The 23,728-nt window shown below is 48.1% G+C and overlaps 1 protein-coding gene across 1 annotated transcript in view; it reads left to right on the top strand.

The window, feature by feature from the left end:
* The window catches only part of RERE (arginine-glutamic acid dipeptide repeats), a 304,090-nt gene that overhangs the window by 209,816 nt on the left and 70,546 nt on the right, over positions 1 to 23,728 (top strand). Inside the window, 1 exon segment of the mRNA XM_021095277.1 lies at positions 2,391 to 2,489. Within this exon segment, the coding sequence (XP_020950936.1) occupies positions 2,391 to 2,489 (99 nt within the window).

Below are 23,728 nucleotides of genomic sequence, written 5' to 3'. Positions count from 1 at the left end.
TACCTTAAAACAACAAAACAATGACCAGTGTTAAATTCTGTATGTAATGAACACGAATGCTAGGTATTAATTTAGGTATTTTTATGACATCCATCACTAGACTGCTTTAAAAATAAAATAGCATGGAGTTCCCATTGTGACACAGTGGAAACAAATCCGACTAGGAACCATGAGGTTGTGGGTTCGATCCCCGGCCTCGCTCAGTGGATTATGGATCCAAGGATGCTGTGAGCTATGGTGTAGGTTGCAGACGCAGCTCCGATCCCCCATTGTGTGGCCGTGGGGTAGGCCAGTGGCTATAGCTCCGATTGGACCCCTAGCCTGGGAACCTCCATATGCCTCGGGTGCGGCCCTAAAAAAAAAAATGAATAAATAAAAAATAAATAAAGTAAATTGGATCTTCTAAAATATGAAAATAACTTGGAAAATTTTTTCATAACTTTGTTTTGCCAAATGCACAGTGAAATTGGGTATTTGTGGTGTCCCTTTCAGTAGCAGTTGAGTAGTTCAACTTGCTGTGTATGACCCCGCTTTTATTTATGTACCGTTTATATTTTATTTATTCATACATACATATGTACAAACAAGTATTTGTCATGGGTTTACTCTTTGCCCAGCTCTGGGGCTACCGCAGTTGTTGGGAAGGCAGATTGTAGGTTCTTAACCTTTTCTCTTAAAGGGAAGTCCACATGGGGCTTCCTCCTTGGGCAAGTCTGTCGCCTCTGCCTACACCCAGGGGATGCTAGTTATCACAAACTGCTTAATCTTTTCATCGTGTGCGTGTTGTATCCCTGTTAGTTTGTAAGTTTCTAGAAACAAAACCTGTGACTTGGGAAGGTTTGTACCTTCCTTGTACTCAGGAAATTCTTGAGAACTGTTCAAATACGACATGGAGGCACCAGTGAAAAGGCCAGAGAGTGTCTCCTGCATGAGAGCATTTTGTTCACTGCCTGTACCCCAGGCTCTGGAATGTGGCCTGGAACCCAATAGACCCGCAGTCAACCTCAGGCTTAATGAATCTGAAGCTGCTGAGATTTAGATTTGGGTTGGGTCTACATAGGAACAGTATTTAATTTAACAAGTATTAATTTAATTTAACCAAGTATTTCATTTAACAAGGATTTCTGTGTATCACCTTGTGCTAGAGACTGGTGTCGGGTACAGGAGATACAGGTCTTAGCCAAAACAGGTTCTTGTGTCAGAGAAATAGCTTTGTAAAGGGAAGTTAGATTTCCCGTGAACAATTTGAACGGGCAGCCCCAGTTTGGGGAGGTCAGCTGAATAAGAGGAACTTCCTACCGGCTACTTCTCTCCGTGTCTGCAAGGTGAGACTCGGGAGCAAGGACTGGGTAGGGTCACGGGAGCCCCGGCCAGAAGGACCTCTGTAGGACAGACAGGGGTCATTGGTGCCCGGCACTGACCAGGATTGGACAGGATGTGGAGGCAGAAAAGTTCGCTGGCTTGGACAGGTGGGCATCTGGTCCCAAAAGGACTGTGTAGGTAAAACCAGCGTCGTCTTTTCTATGTACCAGAAAGTTAGCCTGCTGCCACAGAGCTAGATTTACAGCTTTTGTATTTTGGGCACTTGATGGGACAGAACATGATCCACCATGTCTTTAGGCCACGTGGGGGAACATGGAACCAGAGTAGAGATCGCGGTGGCTGGCTTTGACCTTGGTGTGGAGAGCCCCTTCACCTCACCTGTCTGCGCCTTGGCCTCCTCATCTGCAAAATGGGTGATGGTAGTTCTACCCCATAAAATTAAATGAGAGAATACCTTCCTTGTGGGATTGGGAGAGAGAACGAGTGCATGGAGTGAACTTAGCAATGGCCCAGGCCAGTCATTCAGTATGTGTTTGTTGTTGTTACTCTTACCTCTATTCCTACCATTGCCAGAATGTTCCCTGCCTTACCTGTTTCTTCCTCTCCCAGAACAGCTGGAACTGGAGGGTGGTTGGAAAAGATCATATTATCACGCTGACTAAAATGGCTCTGAGGGAGTTCCTGTTGTGGCTCAGTGGGTTATGAACCGAAATAGTATCCACGAGTATGTGGGTTCGATCCCTGGCCTTGCTCCATAGGTTAAGGATCTGGCATTGCCGTGAGCTATGGTGTAGGTTGCAGATGTGGCTCAGATCCCATGTTGCTGTGGCCGTGGTGCAGGCCGGCAGCTGCAACTCTGATTTGACCCCTAGCCTGGGAACTTCCATATGCCGAGGGTGCAGCCCTAAAAAGCATGCATAAGTAAGTAAACAAGTAAACAGACTCCGAGTTTGTAAGCCCTCATCAGGGCTCCTCTGTTAGGGTAAAGACAGACGTTTTCCCATTTTATTGATTTGCTTCCAGTTCTGTTATCCGGTGCAGTTAACGTACTGAAATTGTTGTTGTAGCTCCATGAAAGCGGTTATGATGCCGGCAAAGCCCTGCAGCGCCTGGTGAAGAAGCCCGTGCCCAAGCTGATTGAGAAGAGCTGGACCGAGGATGAAGTGGTGAGCTTGGCGGGGGCCTTCCTCAGGGTCGGGGCCGTCGGGGGCTAGCTTCTAGCTTCTCACCATTTCCCAAAGACCTGTCATGTGCACAGACTGTCATGGTGCCCACCAGGCGAGGGAAGACGCCATCCAGCCTCATTATTGTGCAGAAGCTATGGTTCCGTGGATAACAGGAAAGATTTCCCCAGGTTTCACAGGAAGAGGAGAAATTAATAGTTACTCTTTAAGAAAGCTAGTTTGGGAGTTCCCGTCGTGGCACAGTGGAAGCGAATAAGATTAGTGACCATGAGGACGTGAGTTCCATCCCTGGCCTCGCTCAGTGGGTTAAGGATCCAGCGCTGCTGTAAACTGTGGTGTAGGTCGCAGACGCGGCTCGGATCTGCCGTGGCTGTGGCTGTGGTGTAGGCCGGCACCACAGTCAGCCCCTAGCCTGGGAACCTCCATATGCTGCGGGTGCAGCCCTAAAAAGCAAAAAAAAAAAAAGAAAAAAATAATAGTTTAGGTTTGTTCTTTGTTTTGGGTGCAAACTAGCTTTGGATACCTCCCTATATTAAGACAAAATCATTTCAAAACCAGTTGATACTCAGCCTAGAGTATGGCTGGTACTTGTTTTTATTTTGAAGGGTGGTGGGATCCCTAACCTGCTGAAGGACATTAGTCAAGAGCAGGAAGCATAGACTTGATTAAATAAATACAGCACATCTTACATATTCATTCTATTTTTGTGGCCCATTAAAGACAGCGGGGAGCTGGAAATGTACCCACAAATACCGATTTTCAGAGCCCTGGATATTTATCCCAGCAAAAAGAGTTCTCATAAAGCTACATTCCCTAGCTCGTGATGTTTGGAAGGAATTCCTGTGAAAGACTTGGGCGTTTGCAGATGCAGTCTTCAGTGTGAATGTTCCATTTGCCCTTTGGGCTGGATGAGATTAAGATGAAGGCTGGCACTGCTACTCGTGTTGACTGATTATAAGCTCTTCGCCTGTATTTAAAAATATGCTAAGAAAGGGTGTTTAAAAATTGTATGTGCTTTCCTGATCCTGCTCTTTCATTTTCTCAGCAGTATTTATTGAGCAGTTATTATGTGCCAGGTGCTGTGCTGGGCACTGTCAGGGGGACCCCATGGTCCCACCTTAGGAGGGGGACCGTCTGTAAAGCTCTGTGTCAAGTGATGGTTTGTGTGCGGAGGAGGCACTAGGCAGGGAGGCCTGTGCATGGGAGGAGGCGCAGGAAGGCCTGGGGAGTACGACTGGAACAGAGGCTCTGTGTGGAGAGGCTCTGGGGGCCCTAAGGTGAAGGCCTGCCTGGCGTGCTGGAGAAGGAGCAGGAAGGTGTCCGTGGGGCGGGGGCTGTAGGTGGGGGTGGGGGGGCCCTGTCGGGTTAGTCCGGGGGCCTGTGGACCCATATTCAGGGCCTTGCCATCTGCTCTGCCTGAGCAGCTTCTGAGGAGAGGAGGGCCGCCGGTTCTGTTAGGAGAGTCCAGGCCCGCCTCGTGATTAAAAAGCAAGCAGCAGCAGTGGTGAGAGGCGGTGAGATCCTGGGCATGTACTGAACAAAGAGCCCAGGGAACTGTTCATGGAGTGGCTGGGGGTGAGGGCGGGCAGGGCGGAGAGGAAAGAGGGAAGGACCGGGAGGGACTCAGTGGTCCTTGAGGGTTGGTAGTAGGGGGCCTTTTCAGTATCCCCGAGTCTCTTCAGTTCATCAGACTGTTTTGAAATATAAATTGTTCAAACTTTATATGGTGAGTAAAGAGATGGAAACATCTTAAAGATGTCACATGTTAAAAACTAAAGGAGTTCCAGTCGTGGCTCAGCAGATAGGAACCTGACCAGCATCCATGAGGACAGAGGTTCCATCCCTGGCCTCGCTCAGTGGGTTAAGGATCCAGCTTTGAGCCGTGAGCCATGGTGTAGGTCACAGACTCGGCTCCAATCTGGTGTGGCTGTGTCTGTGGCGTAGGCCGGTGGCTACAGTTCTGATTCAACACCTAGCCTGGGAAACTCCATGTGTCGTGGGTGTGGCCCTAAAATAAAAGACAAAAAAACAGAACAAAACTGAAAATAGAGTTGCCACAGCTCCTGCAATCCTACTCCTGGGCATATATCCAAAGAGAATCCTAATTCAAAATATTGAGTTCCCGCTGTGGCTCAGTAGTAACGAACCCAACTAGTATCCACGAAGACACGTATTTGATCCCTGGCCTCGATCAGTGGGTTAAAGATTCCTTATTGCTACGAGCTGTGGTGTAGATCACAAATGTGGCTCAGATCCCGTGTTTCTGTGGCTGTGGTGTAGGCTGGCAGCTATAGCTCTGATTCAACCAACAGCCTGGGAACTTCCATATACCATGGGTGTGGTCCTAAAAAGAAAAAACAAGAAAAATACATGCACCCCAGTGTTCATAGCATTGTTGACAGTAGCCAGGACATGGAAGCAAACATAGATAAAGATGAATGAAGTACTACTCAGCCAGAAAAAAAGAATGAAATCATATTATTTGCAGCAACATGGAAGGACTTAGAGATCATAGTACTAAGTAAGTCAGACAGAAAAAGACAAATACCATGTAATATCATTTATATGTGGAATCTAAAATGTGATACAAGAGTTCCCTGGTGGTCCCCCCAAAAAGTGATACAGATGAACTTCTTTTCGAAACAAAAACAGATGCACAGACATAGAAAACAAACTTAGGGTTACCTAAGGGGAAAAGGTGTGGGGGAGGCATAAATTAAGAGTTTGGGATTAGCAGATACCAACTACATGTATAAAATAGATGGACAACAAGGACCTACTGTATGGCCTAGGGATCTGTATTCAGTATCTTGTGGTTAAAGCATAATGGAAGATATATGAAAATGAATGTATTTGTATGTGTGTCTGTATATATTTTATATATATATATATCTGAATCGCTTTGCTGTTTGCTGTATACCAGAAACTAACACAACATTGTAAATCAACTGTACTTCAGTTTTTTTTTTTAAGTCAAATTGGTATTGTTTTCTATCATGGAACTTTTATGTGAAGAGATAAGAGATTTGATGGATAAAATTTTACAGTTTTTAGGAGTTCCCCTGTGGTGCAGTGGGCTAAGGGTCCGGCATTGTCACTGTTGTGACTTGGGTCACTGCTGTTGTGTGGGTTCAATCCCTGGCCTGGGAATTTCCACATGCCACAGACTCGGCCAAAATAAAATAAAATTCTGCAAAAAGCCTTTGTGGAAAAGACAAAAGGAGATGAAAAGCAGGGCTGCACGTAGACAGTGTGCCCCATCCTAGGTCCTTGTCAGTGTGGCTGTGCCGTGCAAGCCCCTGCTTCAGTTCATCTCCCTTTGCTTTTGGTCTCTCTTCTCCTCCTTCTTTCTGGTGCCTCCCCCACTCCCCCTTCCTGTTCTGTCACCTCCCCGTCCCCTCACTGGCCAGGACTCTCTCCCCTCTCCCCTCACTTCTCCCATGACCTTTCATTCCCTCAGGAATTTTCAGATTCCAGTGCAGAAGCTGGAATCATGCTTAAAGGAAAGCTGGCTTCCTTTTCCTTCAGCACTTGCTTGTATTAGGCTCCCTGTGGACCACGGCCCCACTGCCCTCCCCCCACCCCCCACTTTAGCAGCTGGTGGATGGCAAGTGGGGGAGGGTCTCACACTTTGGGGAAAGCCCAGCTTAATTCTGGAAAATGAAACCTGACCCCACAGTGCTGCCCGTGCTGGGTATGGAGGATGATCCTTAACTGCATAAACCCTGGTCAGTTTGGGCTCATTTTTATCACGCTTGCCTCTTGCTTTGGGGTAAGTGTTGAGAAGTGTTCTGGCAGCCATCCAGTGCTCGCAGAGCCTAGGGATCAAATGGTTCCCTTAGTCCTAGGAAGTTAAGCTTCACTTTGTAAAACCTCAGAAGTGAGTGAGAGAGTGATTGAGTCATTGATAGGCAGATGAATGTATTCAAATCAAGTCTTTGAATCATTTTATGTGGCAACAGAGCACGTAAACCAAACCAGCAAAGACGCTTAACCTTAGCTTGGTTTGGCTGTGACTAAACACCTGCTCTGTGCCTGCGGCGCTCTTTTGTTGAAGTTCCCACCTTTTCTCACCCCAGGAGTCCCAAGGTTAAGCAGATCCAATTCAGATCCATACGTGGACGTACCTCTTTTTTTCCTTCTCAGTGTTCTGTATTCTTGGACATTCTCGTTGTTTTTAAATTTCAGTGCCTCCGGTAGGTGAGGTAGTTAGACCCAACCTCTGACCTAACTCCTTTGGTAGAGAACTCGCTTTCTTCTACGCGGATGTGAACTGAACACTTTGAGTGCGGCTGTTGGTGGAAGGAACCCCAGAGGCCTGACTCCCTGGCTCTTCTGGGAGTGGGCGGCCTGCACACCCCCCCAGCTCTGTGGGTCCTCTGCTCTGCGAGCAGACCCATATCTCAGACCCCAACCGTTTTCAAGGTCCCCGAAGCTCTGGGGCCCCCGAGGGGCGGAGCCCCCTCCTGACCTGCAGCTCCAGCTCCCTTTGGTCCCTTGAGTGGAGCCTCTTCCTGTTCCCTTCCCGCCTTGACACCAGCTCTGTGCCTCACTGTCTCGTTTCTCAGTAGATTGTCCTCCTAGTTTGTAGACTTACTAAGAGTGAGGACGCTTCATTGGTGAGAATAACGTCTCTGCCAGTGAGGGGCTTGAGGAATACCGACAACTCCAGAGGCAAAATTACTGTTTTTAAAGATTCTTTGCTGTAATTGACATCATCCTCAATTTAGCACCTTAAAACTTATAATAGTTAATAATTATGCATCAGCCTTGAGTCCTTTGTGGCTCAGTGGTTAATGATCCCGACTAGGACCCATGAGGAGGTAAGTTTGATCCCTGGCCTTGCTCAGTGGGTTAAGGATCCAGTGTTGCCGTGAGCTGTGGTGTAGGTGCTTCGCTTGGCTCCCACATTGCTGTGGCTGTGGTGTAGGCCGGGGCGACAGCTCCGATTTGACCCGTAGCCTGGGAACCTCCATATGCCGTGAGTGCAGCCCCAGAAAGCAAAAAAAAAAAAAGGTTTATTTCCTCCAGCTTTCAGGTAAATCACCGGTTCTTGGTTCTTGAGGTCGTAGGTCTCACAGGTACAGAGTAGGAGGCCTTTCATTAGGGCTGAGATCCTTTCCCCCCGCCCCCCCTGTCTTTTTAGGGCCGTACCCGAGGCATACGGAGGTTCCCAGGCTAGGGGTCAAATCGTAGCTGTTGCCGCTGGCCTACACCACAGCCACAGCAACGGGGGATCCGAGCTGCGTCTGCCACTTACACCGAAGTTCACGGCAATACCACATCCTTAACCCACTGAGTGAGGCCCAGGATCGAACCTGCATCCTCATGGATGCTAGTCAGATTTGTTAACTGCTGAGCCACGATGGGCACTCCAGGGCTGAGATATTTTAAATTTTGTGGAACTGAAGCCAGGTTTGTGGCAATTTCTGTCAAATTCTAGGCCAGATCGTGACAAATGAACTCTGCTCTAGTGGAGAGACTGTGAGAAACGCCTTAGTAACTAGCTTGTGGCAGTCTTTCAGGCAAACAGAATAAGCCAGGGCAGATTGGAGGAGCATTTTTGCATCAGTTCGTGAAGCTTTCTGAGCGCCCTGGTAAGGCGGTGATGGAGCCAGAAGAAGGGGCTGGCTGCCATGCTGGGGAGCTACACTGAGTTGGTTAACCGGTTTCACTTACATTATGCTGAAGATACTGTTCCTTTTCAGGAAGCCATCCAAATCAGTAGAACTTCGGAAGAGAAAGAGGAGGAAAATACAGATCAGAACTTACAAAAAAAAAAAAAAATACAAAACCCTAGATTATTAGGTTTTTAATTAAACATGATGAACACATTTAAATATAACACAAAGGCCCCAGGCTGAACTGCGCCTAAACGAAACAGATTAAGTCACCCTTCCTTGCTTGGATAGTTATTAATTCTGTTTATTTATGCATGCAAGCTGAAGGTAGCATTTGCCACCGTTGTGTTGCTGCTTATTGCACTGGGATTCCTTCTCTGCCTGATGCTCTGCTCTTAATTAGCATTCAGCTGTTGATTATGGAAATACTGGGGATGTTAATTGAATTCTTTTTAAAATTCAGGGCCTGCATTTTCCTTGTGTTTGCAAGTTTGGCCTGATTTGCAAGGTTGTAAGTTTGGGTGCTTCACTGAGCCCTGCATTTCACCCTTTGCCTCCCAGCCACTTGGCCGTGTTTGTTTTGGAATTATCATCCTGTTGCATCAGCTTTCTGCAAAACGCCAGGTGTCGTAGAAGGTAGAGAATTTTGTTGCTTGGGATGTTCCCGCAGTGTTTCCATTTCATTTTGCGTGACTGTCTTTTTTACCTTGAAATCTGCTCCCCTTTAAATATTTCATACCAATTTTGATGTAATACCTTGAGGTGAACCGCCTAGGTAGAAACAGATAACCTCTGAAGTTTTTATCCAAGGATTGTTAATCCGTGGTGGCAATAAACCTTAATTGGCCAGGTACACGGATTTACAGATTCATAAATTTTTAAACATCTGAGCCGTCCTTCACTTTAAAGCTCAATTTATCGTAACTATCAGTGAAAATCTCTCTTTCAAAAATGACATGACACGGCAAACTAATTTTCTGAAAAATATCTGTAATCCAGTGAGCCCGTGTGGCTGATCAAGGAATCCCTCACACTGAGCTCGCAGCTCTTGCCATGCCTTTCCCCAGCAGCCTCCTCAGATGCCTTTGTTGTGCCCTTTTTTGGAAGATCTGCTAGAGAAAACATCATTTTCATTGTTCACGCTTCTCCAGCCAGGCCTCTGGATGTGCCACAAGACAGTGCTGCTGCTTAGCGGAGCACACACACAGGGAATTGTATTTACTGTTTGTATGGCAGCTGTAGGAAATGGAATTCGCAGCCAAACCGAAGTAAAGGTCCTATAGCAGCAGGAGGTGGCAGAGGTGCAAGCTGGCGGGGGGTGGGGGGGGCAGAGAGCCTCCTGCGGGGGGCAGTTACCAGCACTGGGCTTGATGGTGGCCGTCGTCTTGGTATTTAGTTTTAAATTTTATATGTTCAACATGGGGAAGGCTTAGTGGTATTCTGTTTATTTTAAGAATGGCCAGACTTCCAGAGTTGTTGAGCATTTGATGTGGTCCTTTCCATACATCATTTTATGTAACTATAAACTTGCAGAAATTGAATCATACCATTGAAGTGTTCACTTTCTAAAGAAATCTTAATTTGAAAAACTTGGAATTTGCTTAGAACCCAAAATGCAGACATGGTATATTTATTGCAACACGTAGTAGGTATTTAGTAAATTTGATGTTGAATCAAAGTAGATTTTTCTCTCGCTACTGATTACTCTTCCCCAGATTTTAAGTTCAATTGGTATTATTTCTTATGAGCAGCTTAATTCTTAGATATGAGAGTAGGAAAAAATAAGAGAAATTGTGGATATGGACATACTTCTTATACATAAGTACTATACATATTACTCATGTCATATATTCTTATTATGGTCCATGGTAAAAACCAGTCCTTAGTAGTAAAAAAGGAAAATGTAGATTCAAATGAAATTTGCCTAATGTTTCAGGTAATTTTTTTTCCTGTAATTGACTCCCCATCAGCCTTTGAATCAAATCCTTGTTTAAAGAAGTCAATAGCTTGGACAGAGTGGAGTTTATTGTCAGGAGCTTTCGGAAATAAGACATCAAATTAAAAATCAATTATATGTGCAGAAAAGTTGGTGTAAGATAATCCATTTTGTCAGTTAGTTTGCAGAAAGATTCTACTGTGTAACAAGCTGTAGCAGAAATGTATTTTAGGATACTCAGTAAATGAAATCAGCCAGGCATTAGAAGGGGAGAGGTAACTTCAAAAATTTACCTCAGTATTTCATGTCAGAAGTCCCCTCTGGGTTAAAGCTACAAATTCAGCTGTGACCTTGCCTTTCACATCCCTGGCTTTTATTGCTTTCGAGGCTTCCTCTTTGTACTGTGGTCAAAGCAGTTAAGTTAGTCTGCCTGTTTTTCACCTTCTTTTTAAACAAGGTCATTCTTTTTTGCATTTTATTTAACCAATATGTTTTTTACGTTCCTTATCCCAGGCCCTAATTTTAGTGTTTTGTTTTGTTTTGTTTTGTTTTTTAAAGAAAGCCAACAGTACATCATGCCGTTCTTGGGGCTCCATGTGTCTGTCTGTCTGCACATGCTCGGTGTGGGCGCCCGGGCCGTGGGCTGCAGGACAGAAGAGACCTGGGAAGTAGCCCCCCACTGAACACAAGCACCCCCAATTATTCTTCACTGCCCAGGATAATCTTTTAAAATCAAAGAGTAATTTTTATGGGACATTTTTCATTTTTGCTTGAAGTGAGGGCGCATTGGGGAGAATCTTCAGCTTGAAAGATTAATAAATACTAGAGCAGTGGGTTATTGAAACCATGTTTTCCATCTCATTTTCAAGGGCAAGTAAAAAAAAAAAATGCAGATAGCATACACTCTCCACCACTCTGTCTTCTTTCTCTGTTCGTTTAAAAAATGAGAACAAGGCACAAGGGGACTTGAGAGATTGCGTTTGTTCTCCCAAAGACAAAGCGGTTATTTTATAAACGAAGAGGATGGAAAACCCTTTCCTTCTGCAGTTTCTTAGCAACAGAACTGGAGTCCGTTTCAATGTGCACGCACGGAACGCTCTCTGCATAGTGACATTAGAGCTTTCCATTTTCACAGGCGAAACACGCCGAGTAGCCTGGTAGCTAGAAGACAGGGTTGGGGGAAGGAAACAGGAGGTCAAAAATGGGACCCTACTACCTTGAGAGGAAGTAACTCATTTAAAGCGTCTCCCTTCCTGGCATGCTTGTCTTAAATCGCAGGTTGCTCTTAGGTAATGGCCTTGCTAGCCCCAGTTGGTTGCCACATGCACTAGAGCGCCAGCCTGGTTTTTTTGTTTGTTTTGTTTTTGTATTTCCTAGTCGTGTTTTCTTCTTCTTCTTTTCCTCCTAATACCCTGCAGCTGTTAAGTGACACTTAGGGCTGATGTTTCAGCACCTGCTGTAGCACATTTTTCCAAACATGTTTGTATGGGTAAATTCCAGTGCGTTTTCTACACGTGGAGGCCACGTGCGGAGGTGTTAGGAAGCAGGATGTTTGGCAGTCACAAGGGAGAGGGTCTCTGCGATCAGGCCCAGGTCCGTGTCTCCAGCTTTGCACTTCTGGAGTTTGGTGTTAGGGTTTGGCAGATGGCAAGTGAGCATGAAAATAGGATGACTCCTTTGTGTTCTCTACCAGGAATCCTTGGGCAGTCCTGATTTTAGATTACCGTTTGAAATTCATTCACTTCTTTCATAAAAGTATAGAGAAATACCAGCACTCTGACAGGCACCATTTAATGTACTAGGGACACAGCAGTGAACTGAAAAAAGGCCCAGAAATCCTTGTCCCCACAGAGCTGACATTCTAGAGGGAAGACAGCTTAAACCTGATCACTAAGTGACGTGCCTTGTGTGTTAGCTAAGTGCCAGAGTCTTACATCCCCAGAACACAGCCCAGGGCCTGGAGCAAGGCTGATCGTCAGAAAGTATTGTTTGGGAGTTCCCACTGTAGCACAGCGAGTTAAAGGATCTAGCGTTGCTTCAGGTCTGGCATAGGGCACAGCTCCCTGGCCTGGGAGCTTCCATGTGCTGTGGGTGTGGCCAAAGAAGACAAAAGATAGAAAAACAGATAGGGAGATAGGTATGTAGGTAGGTGGATAGACAGTTGATAGATAGTTTGGGTTGAACAGAAGAGAAACCTAGTTTCCCCCACCCCCAGGATCCTGAGATCACTTCTGTTGGCACATTTGGCTGCACCCCTTCACTGATGCAATCCGGGAGGCTTCTCCTTCAACCAGCGCAGGCCAGTGCTCGTTCTAACGCCAGCAGAATGAAGTGGCTATTTCCCTGTCCTTTTCTTCTCAGTCGCTTCCCCTGGAGGGAACAGCCAACACCGTCCGGTTGTCTGTGGTTTTATTTTCTAGACCCCAATTTAAAGAAGCCCATTCCTGCAGTACCTGCCATGGTGCAGCAGGATCGGTGGCATCTCTGGAGCACTGGGACGTAGGTTCAGTCCCTGGCCTGGCGTAGCGGGTTAAGGATCCAATGTTGCCGCAGCTGTGGCTCGGATCTGATCCATGGCCTAGAAACCCCATATGCTGTGGGGTGGCTGAAAAAGAAAAGAAAAAAAAAAAAAAAAAAAAGAGAGAGAAAATTAAAAAGCCCATTCCTTGCCAATGTCACTTAATACTTACTGTGGTTGAGGTGTTCTGTGCTGAGAGAGTGAGTGATGCCAGAGAGGAGGAAGAGGCTCCAGCAGGGCCCGTGTTAGCCTGGCTGCTCGGACCAATCCACCTGCCCACACTCGCTGGAAGGCAGTGTGACCTGTTGGCTCATCTCTTTCGTAGGGCTGTCTGCTCATCTCAGGCCGTCTTTGTTCTGACTGCCTCTCAAGATCCTCTCAACCTCTGCTGTGCTCCCACCATTTGGTGACTTTGGGAGTGGTTTTTTCCCTTGCAAAGGGCTAGGTCTTTTGACATGTAGTTAATCCCAACAGTAGGAAACAGAGCTGCCAAGCACATATACTAGAGAACTACTAAGGAGGAGGCAGGGGGAAGTGCAAGTCAAAAAGAAGCAAGACATAAGAGAACTGAGCAGAACGACCACAGTCCCATCTTGTTGCCCGAGCGAAAATGGCTACTGACGCCACGTTTACTGTTTCAACTGTGTCTAGAGCCTGTTCAGGGTTTTTTTGGCCACACCCATGGCATGTGGAAGTCCCGGCCAGGGATCCGGGATTGAACCCTTGCCAGTGCAGGAACCAGAGCCACAGCAGTGACAACACTGGGTCCTTAACCCACTGAGCCACCAGGGAACTCCTCCTAGAGCCTGTTTTTGTTTTTTAAGTGTATACTTTGTCATTCTGGATCATTTTATTAAATGATCAGAATTCATGACCCCCCCCCCCCAGGAACACCAGGAATATTTCTTTTCTGACAATAGGAGAGGTCCTGCTGCCACACTGACTTTGCCAAGACATGGCAGAGACACAGGCCTCTGGAGCTCAGGGGAGGACGAGAGCAGCCGTGTCACACTCTCTCTTCTCTGGAAACTCTTTGTCAGGGCCGGTGGGCGTGGGCAGGAAGAGGCCTGTGGTTGAGAGAGAATGTGCCAAGCCCAGAGCAGGAGCCCTGGGGCGGCCGCCTGGGAGACCTCAGAGGAGTTGGCCCCCTCTTTGGGTCTTTGTGTTCTCGTCTGGGAAATAAAAGGAGAAGGAAGGGGGAAGGGACAAATTCTCTGATGGTTGACAGGTGTGTCTGACAGGGACTCTGGAGCTGACACCCGCCTCGGTCCCCCCACCCACCCTTTTACTTCCAGGTCAAGAATTGGCAGGTGTAAGAAAGGTGAGACTGTGGACTCCTGCGCCCACACGTGTCCTTTTGGCTCTGAGAGTTCTCGGTTTCCCTTTCCCTTTGTAAGTTCTGATTATGAACTTATTTCCCTCCTCTTTCTCATCAGCAGTAATAACACAGAACCTTCTAGACCACAGAGATGCATGTTGATGAGTGTTATTCGCCATGCCGGTGGCCCTGCTTTATGCTGCCCCCCCTTGCATCATCCCAGGTCTGCTCTGGGAGCCTCTGTTGAAGTCTGTCACATGTCACATATTTGCTAATGAGCTACTTCCCAAATAGGCACGGTCAGCCTAAATTAGTCCTTTTCTTTTTCTATCTAGGGCCTCTAATTTTTAAGGTAGCAGTGCTAAGCAGGCTTGGTTATCTATTTTTGAAAGGAAAGTTTTAGAAAATGAATTTAACGAGTTCTTATGAAGGAAACCAGTTGCCCTGCATCCAAAACCCATGTACCATTATGTAAAACTGAACTAGCTCTGCTTGTAGAAGCCACTGGGCTCTTGGTGCCCGTGGTTTGCGTTCCTGTGTTCCCAGTAAAACCCCGCCTGGGACTGTGGATCCCACCAGACAGAGCTGGAGTGGCAGAGAGAGGGGGGTGGCCTCTGAAGGCCTGGTGTCTCCCCTTGCACTTCAGTCCATGGAAATGACCTTCTCCAGTCTTCCAGCAAGAACAGAAGTTAGTTATTTTCAGAGCCTCCTTTGGGATGCCCGGCTGCTTTGCCAGCTTCCCAGTTTTTGACCCAAGAACATCCGGACCTTGGCAGTTGGTTTTGCTCATTAGACCTCTCTGTCTTTATAATCGGCTCACACGTTTCCCTCCTCCCTCCTGCCATTCCCCTCCCCACCCTCCTCTTTTAAAATCCCTTTCAAACATTCCAAGGATCTTTTTTTTAATTAAAAAAAAATTTTTCCCCACTATACTCATGGCGTGCAGAAGTTCCCAAGCCAGAGATTGAACCCGTGCTGTAGTAGTGACAACGCCGAGTCCTTAACCACTAGGCCACCAGGGGAGCTCCCAGTCCAAGGATCTGTTTAGGTTATCTTGCTTTTAGGCACACTTTGCGGTGGGTCATTCAGTTGCTCGCATCACATTATATCATCCTCCGCTGGTTTGAGATGATTTTTTAGGTAGGCGGTCAGGAGTTACACGGTTAGGTGTTGCATGCCTGTGTAGGAGAGGCCCTCTCCTTCAGATGAGTATCTGTACGGGCAGGTTCTTACAGTGCGGAGCCGGGCATCATTGTCAGTTTCTGGACAGCAGCTGTAGATTTCCCTTCGATAACACGACACCGGGTAAGCGAGAGGAAGGACGTCCTTTTCTCCTTCTGTTGAACTGAATTCCTACATCTCCACACCTGCCTTGTATGAGGCTCTGCCGGGTGCTTGTGAAACCCCTTTATCCACGTCTGACTGCCAGCATCCTTCCTCTAGCCGGATCTTCCATTCCGTTATTCGGATGATGTGTTTTGTATCTCGCTTAGCTTTTTAGAAACACGATTTTAAAATAACATTGATTTCTTTATCCAGAAGGAAGGGAACTTAGCTGACTTTAGGCAGGGAACACCCTCTATTCTGGAGCTGCTGTGGTCTCTGCCAGAGTCGCCACTAACCTTGGTAATTGCCTGGCAGCGCAGCATCCTTGATTGATTTCGGTGGTGGGTGTAAATGAGCTCTCGAGTCGGATGCTGTCGCCACAGGCAACCTAGAGAGGAGGTAGCGGCCACGCGATCGAAAACCCTTTCTGAGTGCTTCTCCACTCCTGGCAGCGAGTGAGGCCCACGGGGACGCTGGGGCGAACAGCCTGTCTTCTGCTCTGCGGCAGTGGGTCGGAAAGGGCTCTGAGCAGGGGCTGGGGCTTGCAGAATGGACAGGGTTTCACCAGGCAGAGCTGATGGAGGTTGATGGAATATCAGAGGCAGAGACGGATGCGAGCGGTTGGTTAGAAGCCGGCTGCCCAGTTTGAAGGAATCTTTGGATGGAGGAGTGCATGCGGTGGCCGAGGACGAGAATGTTCTATGTGGTGGAAGTAGCAGGAATGGCCTGTGTATGCGTGTGGGAGTGGCAGGGCCCCAGGCCGTCCTTGAGGGTTAGTCTGGCGGGACCAGGGCCCGAGGAAAGAAGGGAGCCACGGCTCTGAAACCTGGCCGCCCATTTGAATCTCCCACAACTTCAAGATGCCCTCGTGCCCAGGCTGCGCCCACGTCAGACTCTGAGCTGGGACCCAGCATCCATGTTCCAGGCCCTGAGAGCCATGGGGCTGGGTGAGGGCCACCGTCCTCGTGAGAGATGCCGAGAGCACCGTGTCTAGAGCCCTGGTTCTCAGCCCTGATTGCACCCAGGGATGACGACGGGGTTCCCGGCTGCAGGCCCCTATGTGCTTCGCCCAGCAGAGCCAGGGCACGGGGTTCTGCCCTTCTGCCAAGGGTGAGCTGAGGAGATGTGAGAAGCAGGAGGAGGGCCTGAGTCCAGAGGCCTGGGGGGCTGTGGTGCGGCCTTGCTCTGTGCCCGGTGCCATTCTGAGCACGTGGCGTGAAGACTCAGCTACTGCCCTTCTGTGGTGAAGGTTCTCAGCTCTTTCTCATGGTTCCTAGTCAGATTCGTTTCTGCTGAGCCACAACAGGAACTCCTGCAGTCAGGTTCTTAACCCACTGGGCCATAGCGGGAACTCCCCTCAGGGAGTTTTTCTGTTGAGGGGCAGAAGGAGCACAGTGATGGACACTTAGTACAAAATCCAAAAAGAGGAGTTCCCATTGTGGTGCAGCAGAAATGAATCTGACTGGGAACCATGAGGTTGCAGGTTCGATCCCTGGCCTTGCTCAGTGGGTTAAGGATCTGGCATTGCCATGAGCTGTGGTGTAGGTCCTAGAGGCAGCTTGGATCCCACGTTGCTGTGGCTGTGGTGTAGGCTGGCAGCTGCGGTTCTGATTCGACCCCTAGCCTGAGAACCTCCATATACCACAGATGCGGCCCTAACAAGCCAAAAAAAAAAAAAAAAAAAAAAAAAAAAAAAAATCCAAAAAGAAATAGCCCAAAGGCAGGAGAAAGATTTGGGTTCTGTATTTTTTAACTCATTAAACATTATGTTTCACTTCTTAGGAAATAAAGAAAAGCTACATACTTTTAATGTGGACAGTGATAGGACTGGGCTATCCTTGGTACAACTTGATTGAAAGGCTGAGGTAGGAAGTTGGTGCAGAGTCAGGATGGCTGAGGCATGTCCAGAACCTGAGGAAATCAGGACAGAGCTGGGAGAGGGGTTGAGGGGGCTGGAGGTCAGAGTCAAGAAGAAGAGATTTTTGGGGATTAATAGTGGCTGTGCTGGAGTTCCCATTGTGGTGCTGCAGAAATGAATCTGAGTAGGAACCATGAGGTTACAGGTTCGATCCCTGGCCTCGCTCAGTGGGTTAAGGATCCAGGGGTGCCGTGAGCTGTGGTGTAGGTCGCAGGCTCGGATCCTGCGTTGCTATGGCTCTGGCGTAGGCCGGTGGCTACAGCTCCGATTAGACCCCATGTGCCACAGGTGCAGCCCTAAAAAGCAAAAAAAAAAAAAAAAAAAAAAAATAGTGGCTGTGCTGTGGTAAATAAGCGTTCTGGTCTTATGGCTTGGATGGTTTCACAGATGTCCAGTCACAAGTGCATGGCTAGGCCGTGATAAGGCGAGGGCGCCGGGCATCGTGGCTGCACACAGAATTTAGGAGGCTCTGGGCGAGATCTTTCCTGTTCCTGAGAGGGCCCCCTGAAGGCAGGGTAGGGAGAGGGCTCCTGGCGCTGTGGCAGTCACCGATGAGGGGAAGGCGGCCCGGTGGGTTGATATTCTGATGAGGGACAGCGGCAGAGGTGGCAGACAAGGTGGCCAGTCAGGCCTGTCACTGCCAGGGCTGGAAAGGCACCAGAACTAAGCGTCTGGCCCTGTCGTTGGGGGTGGGAGGTGGGGAGCTGCAGGGGAGCTGCTGCGGGAGGGGGAGCTGTGCTAGGAGGGCGGCTGGAGACGGGAGAGAAGAGGACAGGTCGCTAGGCTGTAAGGAGGCAGTTGGGGTCCCTGGGGTGAGAGGAGGGGGTGCGGGGTGGCCCCGGGTGCTGTTCTGCACGCGGCTGCTGCTTGATGGCCGGCGCGGGTCTCACAGCGCTGTCCTCATCACTGTGGCTCAGCAAGGGGTAGATTGAGTTGAATTGAATTAATACACAGAAGTTGATGGAGCCAAGTGGTGAGGAAGCAGGATTTTGTGACTAGAAAAATAATGAGAGGAGTTCCTGCCATGGCACAGGGGGTTAAGAATCTGACTGCAGCTCGGGTCTCTACGGAGGTGCGGGTCGATCCTGGCCTGGCGCAGTGGGTTAAAGGATCCAGTATTGCTGCTGCTCGACCTTCCCTGTGCTGCGGGTGGAGCCATGAAAAACAAAACATAATCAAAAACTAGAATTTAAAATTGTAGGTTGGAGTGTTGGCTCCAGAATATATTGTGCTGTTTGTTTCTCCGCTCCACAAATATTCGGCCTTTAAATGTGTGCAGGCGCTGTCTGGGCTCTAGAGGTGGAAGCGACAGTGGACCTGCTGTTCTGGGGGAAACAAAGACGAGGGAGTGAACACAGATAAGGCCATGTGGGGCGATGCTGCGAAGATAACAAATGAGCCACACTCAGGCTCCAAGCGGGGCGGTGGCCCTTCTCATTCCACAGCACCTCCTGCTGCGCATGTCTGCTCGAGCAGGTCAGCGCATCAAGTGATAGATGTTTTTCTAACAATTCAAGTTGCTTGACCCCCATCTGGTGATCTTTGGGGTCGTGTCTTAATTGCCTGTGAACTGTTCCTTGTCGGAACCAGATACATGCCTTCAGGAACTCTTGAGACCTTAAAACAAACCGAATTTGGCTGGAAGGAGAGGTGAGGATGTTGCCGTGGAGGTGAAATCGCGGAGCTGTCTTTCCCATGGAGTCTGTGTTTTTCAGGCATAGACATGCATTGTCCAGTGTGAGGACACAGTGACAATATTTTTAAATGCCAAAGAGATTCTCTAAACCTTTTTCATGGTTTTTCGGATTGAGGGAAAGACTAGAAGACGAGGGCCTGGCTCTTGCTGTGAAACCTTTGGCCGATGTTCTGATGGTCGCTTTGGGTGCATGTTCTCTTGGGCCAGGAGGGCAGGCGGAAGTTGTGGCTCGGCCCAGAGGGGCTTGGTCTAGCCTTGGAGTCTCTTTAGCTGCTGCTGGGCTTTCCTTTTCTTTGATGGATCCTCAGCGTGATGTGTTTTCTCAAAAGGGCCTGAGAAGAAAAGGGGCTGTGAAGGAGCTTGCTAAGTAGAAGGTTCATTTCTTCACGATGGAGAACGTTTGCTTCATCCTTTATTGGCCACAAGAATTTTTGCCCACTGTGAGCCATCCTCGCTGGTGTCGAGAAGGCCCCGCCTGCCTGTAGTCAGAGCAGCCGGGATGGCTGAGCTCAGGTCTCAGAGATTTCCTCTTAACGTTTGCTGCTGTTGGGTCCTGTTATTTTCTTGGTTCGTGATTTGCTCAAAAACAAAAAACTCTCGTTTCTCCTCCTTGTTTTTTTCTGTGTCCCTTCTCTTCTGCTATTCTCAGATACTGCCCCATCTGTCTGTAGAAAACCGTGCACTTGTAGCGTAATTGAAGCTTGGTGGTAAACTGCAAATGTAAGCCCGTTTCTGGTCAAGCCTCTGCTGCAGACCAGTTTTTCTACCTTGGCAATTCATCGACCTCTTACAAAATTAGAATGTTAACTAAACTATGTGGCCTCTTCTGGCCCTGTAAGGCCCAGGTACTGATAGCAGGATTTGTTATTGAAGAAACATTTATTTATTTATTAAAAAAAAATTTTTTTTTTTGGTCTTTTTTTTTTTGCTATTTCTTGGGCCACTCCCGTGGCATATGGAGATTCCCAGGCTAGGGGTCTAATCGGAGCCATAGCCACCAGCCTACACCAGAGCCACAGCAACGCGTGATCCGAGCCGTGTCTGCAACCTACACCACAGCTCACGGCAACACTGGATCGGTAACCCACTGAGCAAGGGCAGGGACCGAACCCGCAACCTCATGGTTCCTAGTCGGATTCGTTAACCACTGCACCACGATGGGAACTCCATGAAGAAACAGGGGACTCTCCCACATGGCCCCAGGCAGGACTTCCTCATGGATACTAGTCGGGTTCTTAGCCCACTAAGCTGCAATGGGAACTCCCTCAAAGAGAGAAATGCTAATGGCAGTGACGAACTTGGGTGCCCAGAATGTGGTGCCAGGCCAAACGTGGGCGTTCCCGTGGTGGGGTCTGCAGAGAGCGGGGCAGGACAGAGGAGGTGGCAACGTGTAGTCAGCAGACTTGGCCAGGGTCACACCTCACCAGTGAAGATACTCAGGAATCCAGGCCGACAGCCCAGCCCGAGAGCAGCTCTGCGGCACGTAGCACAGGCTCCCTGACAGAACAGCACAGCGGGAGAGGGCAGGCATGTCAGGCCGTGGCAGTGACGGCGGCCACGCAGCGCAGGTGCCACCCCTCCTCCCTGTGTTTCTCATTGATGTTGTTTAACAAGGCACCGTCTCCCCAGAGCTGAAATGAAACCTCTGGGTCCCTCTTAACACAGCTCCTAACCCAAATGCTGCGTCTAGTGGGAGCTGAGGCCCGAGTGGTGAAGGGGCCCTGAGGACACTGTCATCTCCTCGCGTGCCGAGGACTCTGAACCCTGTATTCTTCCTGAACGGAGACGTGCCGCCGTCGGTTTTGGAATTCAAAGAATGGCCGTTATCTTGGTGGGACAGCAGTTACACTGTGTAGGCTCTTGAGTGGTGCCATCTGTCTGGGTTCTAGTGGGTAAAAACCCTTTTGGTAACCCTAGTTTGGTCTGTTGGGTAAAACCAGAGTCTAATAAATCTAGCTGAGATCATATGAGATGCATGCTCCTCCCCACTGCCCCCAAATTCCAAGAAGAAAATACACCATAAAGCCCCTAAAAACACTTTTTTTTTTCCTTCTTTTTCGGGCTGCACCTGTGGCCTATGGAAGTTCCCAGGCTAGGGGTCAAATCAGAGCTACAGCTGCCGGCCTGCGTCTCAGCTTAGGGCAATGCCAGATCCTCAACCCACTAAGCAAGGCCAGGGATCAAACCTGAATCTTCATGGATACTAGGCAGGCTCGTTACCACTGAGCCACAACAAAACTTCCCCTAAAAATGTTTTGTTTGGAGTTCCCTCTGTGATGCAGCAGTTAAAGAATCTGACTGCAGTGGCTCAGGTCACTACGGAGGTGTGGGTTCAATCCACATCACAGCACGGTGGGTTAAAGGATCCGGCATTGCTATAGCTGTGGCACAAGATTCAGTCCCTGGCCCGGGAACTGCCATACGCTGCAGGTATGGCCATAAAGTTTAAAAAAAGTTTTGCTTAAAAAATGGTATACTCTTTCCAGAGTTTAAATTGGCATATACTTTTTTCATCTAGCATAAATATTGACATTTGAAAATAAAATTATCCCATTGCTCTTTTAAATATACCCAGTGCATTTTTTTTTTTTTTTTTTTGTCTTTTGTCTTTTGTTGTTGTTGTTGTTATTGTTGCTATTTCTTGGGCCGCTCCTGCGGCATATGGAGGTTCCCAGGCTAGGGGTTGAATCGGAGCTGTAGCCACTGGCCTACGCCAGAGCCACAGCAACGCGGGATCCGAGCCGCGTCTGCAGCCTACACCACAGCTCACAGCAACGCCGGATCGTGAACCCACTGAGCAAGGGCAGGGACCGAACCCGCAACCTCATGGTTCCTAGTCGGATTCGTTAACCACTGCACTACGACGGGAACTCCTACCCAGTGCATTTTAAATGCCATCGTGATTTATACCCATTATCATCTATTTTAAAAACAAACGAATGGGCTCCTTTTTAGCAGTAATATTTTAGAGTTTGTTCCCCCCGTCCCCCTTAACTTATGTAGCTAGTAATCCCTCCAGTCTGCCTCCCCACGGGCTTTATTCCTGATGGAAAGCATTTTGTGCTTAGTCTGTTTTCTCATCACCCTTTCCCACTCCCTCCAGTAGAAGAGTGTGTGTGTGTGTGTGTGTGTGTGTGTGTGTGAAAAACGTGTGCATGTTATTTCCTTTAGCAATACAGCTCTAAGTGTTAAAGGAAAATCCTTTCCAATTATGTTATAATTATGAGTGCATAGTTGACCAAAACAAGGTATCTAGAGTACCCATCGTGGCTCACTGGTTAAAGAATCCAACTAGGAACCATGAGGTTGCGGGTTTGATCCCTGGCCTCGCTCAGTGGGTTAAGGATCCAGCATTGCCGTGAGCTGTGGCATAGGTTGCAGATGTGGCTCGGATCCCGCGTTGCTGTGGCTCTGGCGTAGGCCAGCGGCTACAGCTCCCATTCAACCCCTAGCCTGGGAACCTCCACATGCCATGAGTACGGCACTAGAAAAGACAAAAAGACAAAAACAAAAAAACAAAACAAAACAAAAAAAACACCAAAATATAGTGTTGACAAAATTTTACTTTTTTTTTCTTGTCTTTAGCCTTTTAGGGCCACACCTGCAGCATATGGAGGTTCCCAGGCTAGGGGTCCAATCAGAGCTGTAGCTGCCAGCCTACACCACAGCCATAGCAATGCGGGATCCGAGCCACATCTGCGACCTACACCACAGCCCTTGGCAACGCTGGATCCTTAACCCTCTGAGCAAGGCCAGGGATCAAACCCGAAACCTCATGGTTCCTAGTCAGGTTCGTTAACCATTGAACCACGACGGGAACTCCCAAAATTTTACTTTTTAATATTTATTAGAAATTAGATGATTCTACTTTTTTTAAAGCACATTAGTTCTTGGATGAATATTATCATGGGGCCACATTCTGCACTGATTTCCTTCTAACTCTTCAGTTGTTTGTAACTGTTCAGACGTGTTGTTTACGTAAATAGATGGGAATGATAGTTTTGTCGCTCAATGATGGAATTCCTTTTGTAATCAAAAATGCACTTTATCATTAGACATGATTTCGAGTAACCAGTCAGATGACACCTCCGCTGGATCCTCCTTCAATTCCATGGAGAGTAAAGAATTGGAAAGTACCTGACTTGCATAAGGCTTCCTATTGTGACCCTAGAGTTAGTCACTGTGTCAACACAGACACCAGAGCCTTGAATTGACCCTTTGTTTGGGGCCCGGGGTTTCTGCGTTGGGGCAGTGCTGCCTGGTGGCCTTCCAGATGGGAGAGAGGAAGGCCTTTGTGTGTGCGGGGGAGCCTGCGAAAGGGAAAGGAGAGCGTCCCCTTCCTGCCCAGGGCGTGTTCTCAGGCCGAGGACTCTCCTGGAGGAAAATACATGAAAGCTGGAGTTTCGGAAATGAATTCCCTTAAAAGTATTTGCATTCACGTACCCCTGAGAAAGTCTTTGCTGTCTGCACACCCTCGTTCTCTGACTGTGGACCTGCATCTACAGATCTCGCTCGCCAGGCCTGCTTCTAGGCCCTGGAAAACCCAGGGAAAGTCAGGCCCCCATGGGATCTGGGCTGGCCTGGTGGAGAGGGTCAGCCTTGGGCAGGGAACCAGGCTTTGGTGGTTTAACAGATAAGGAGCTTATAACCTGAGCTCACGTTATAAAACAAAACAAAACAATGCCGCCGCCCCCCGCCCCACCCCCCAAAGAAAGGACAAGAATTAAAATCTTCTGTGAGATCTTGTTTAATACATTATTAAGTAAGGTACATATATTTGCATTTTTTAATGTTTTGATAACTCAATTTAACATATATTAAATATAAAATATATATTAAAAGATTCAGTGTAACTGGTTTTCTTTGTAATCTCACCGATGTTATTTCA

This window comes from Sus scrofa, chromosome 6 (genome assembly GCF_000003025.6).
Source record: "Sus scrofa isolate TJ Tabasco breed Duroc chromosome 6, Sscrofa11.1, whole genome shotgun sequence".
Taxonomy (NCBI): domain Eukaryota; kingdom Metazoa; phylum Chordata; class Mammalia; order Artiodactyla; family Suidae; genus Sus; species Sus scrofa.
Note: the sequence above shows the minus strand (reverse complement) of the source record. Positions and strands in the feature narration are given on the sequence as shown.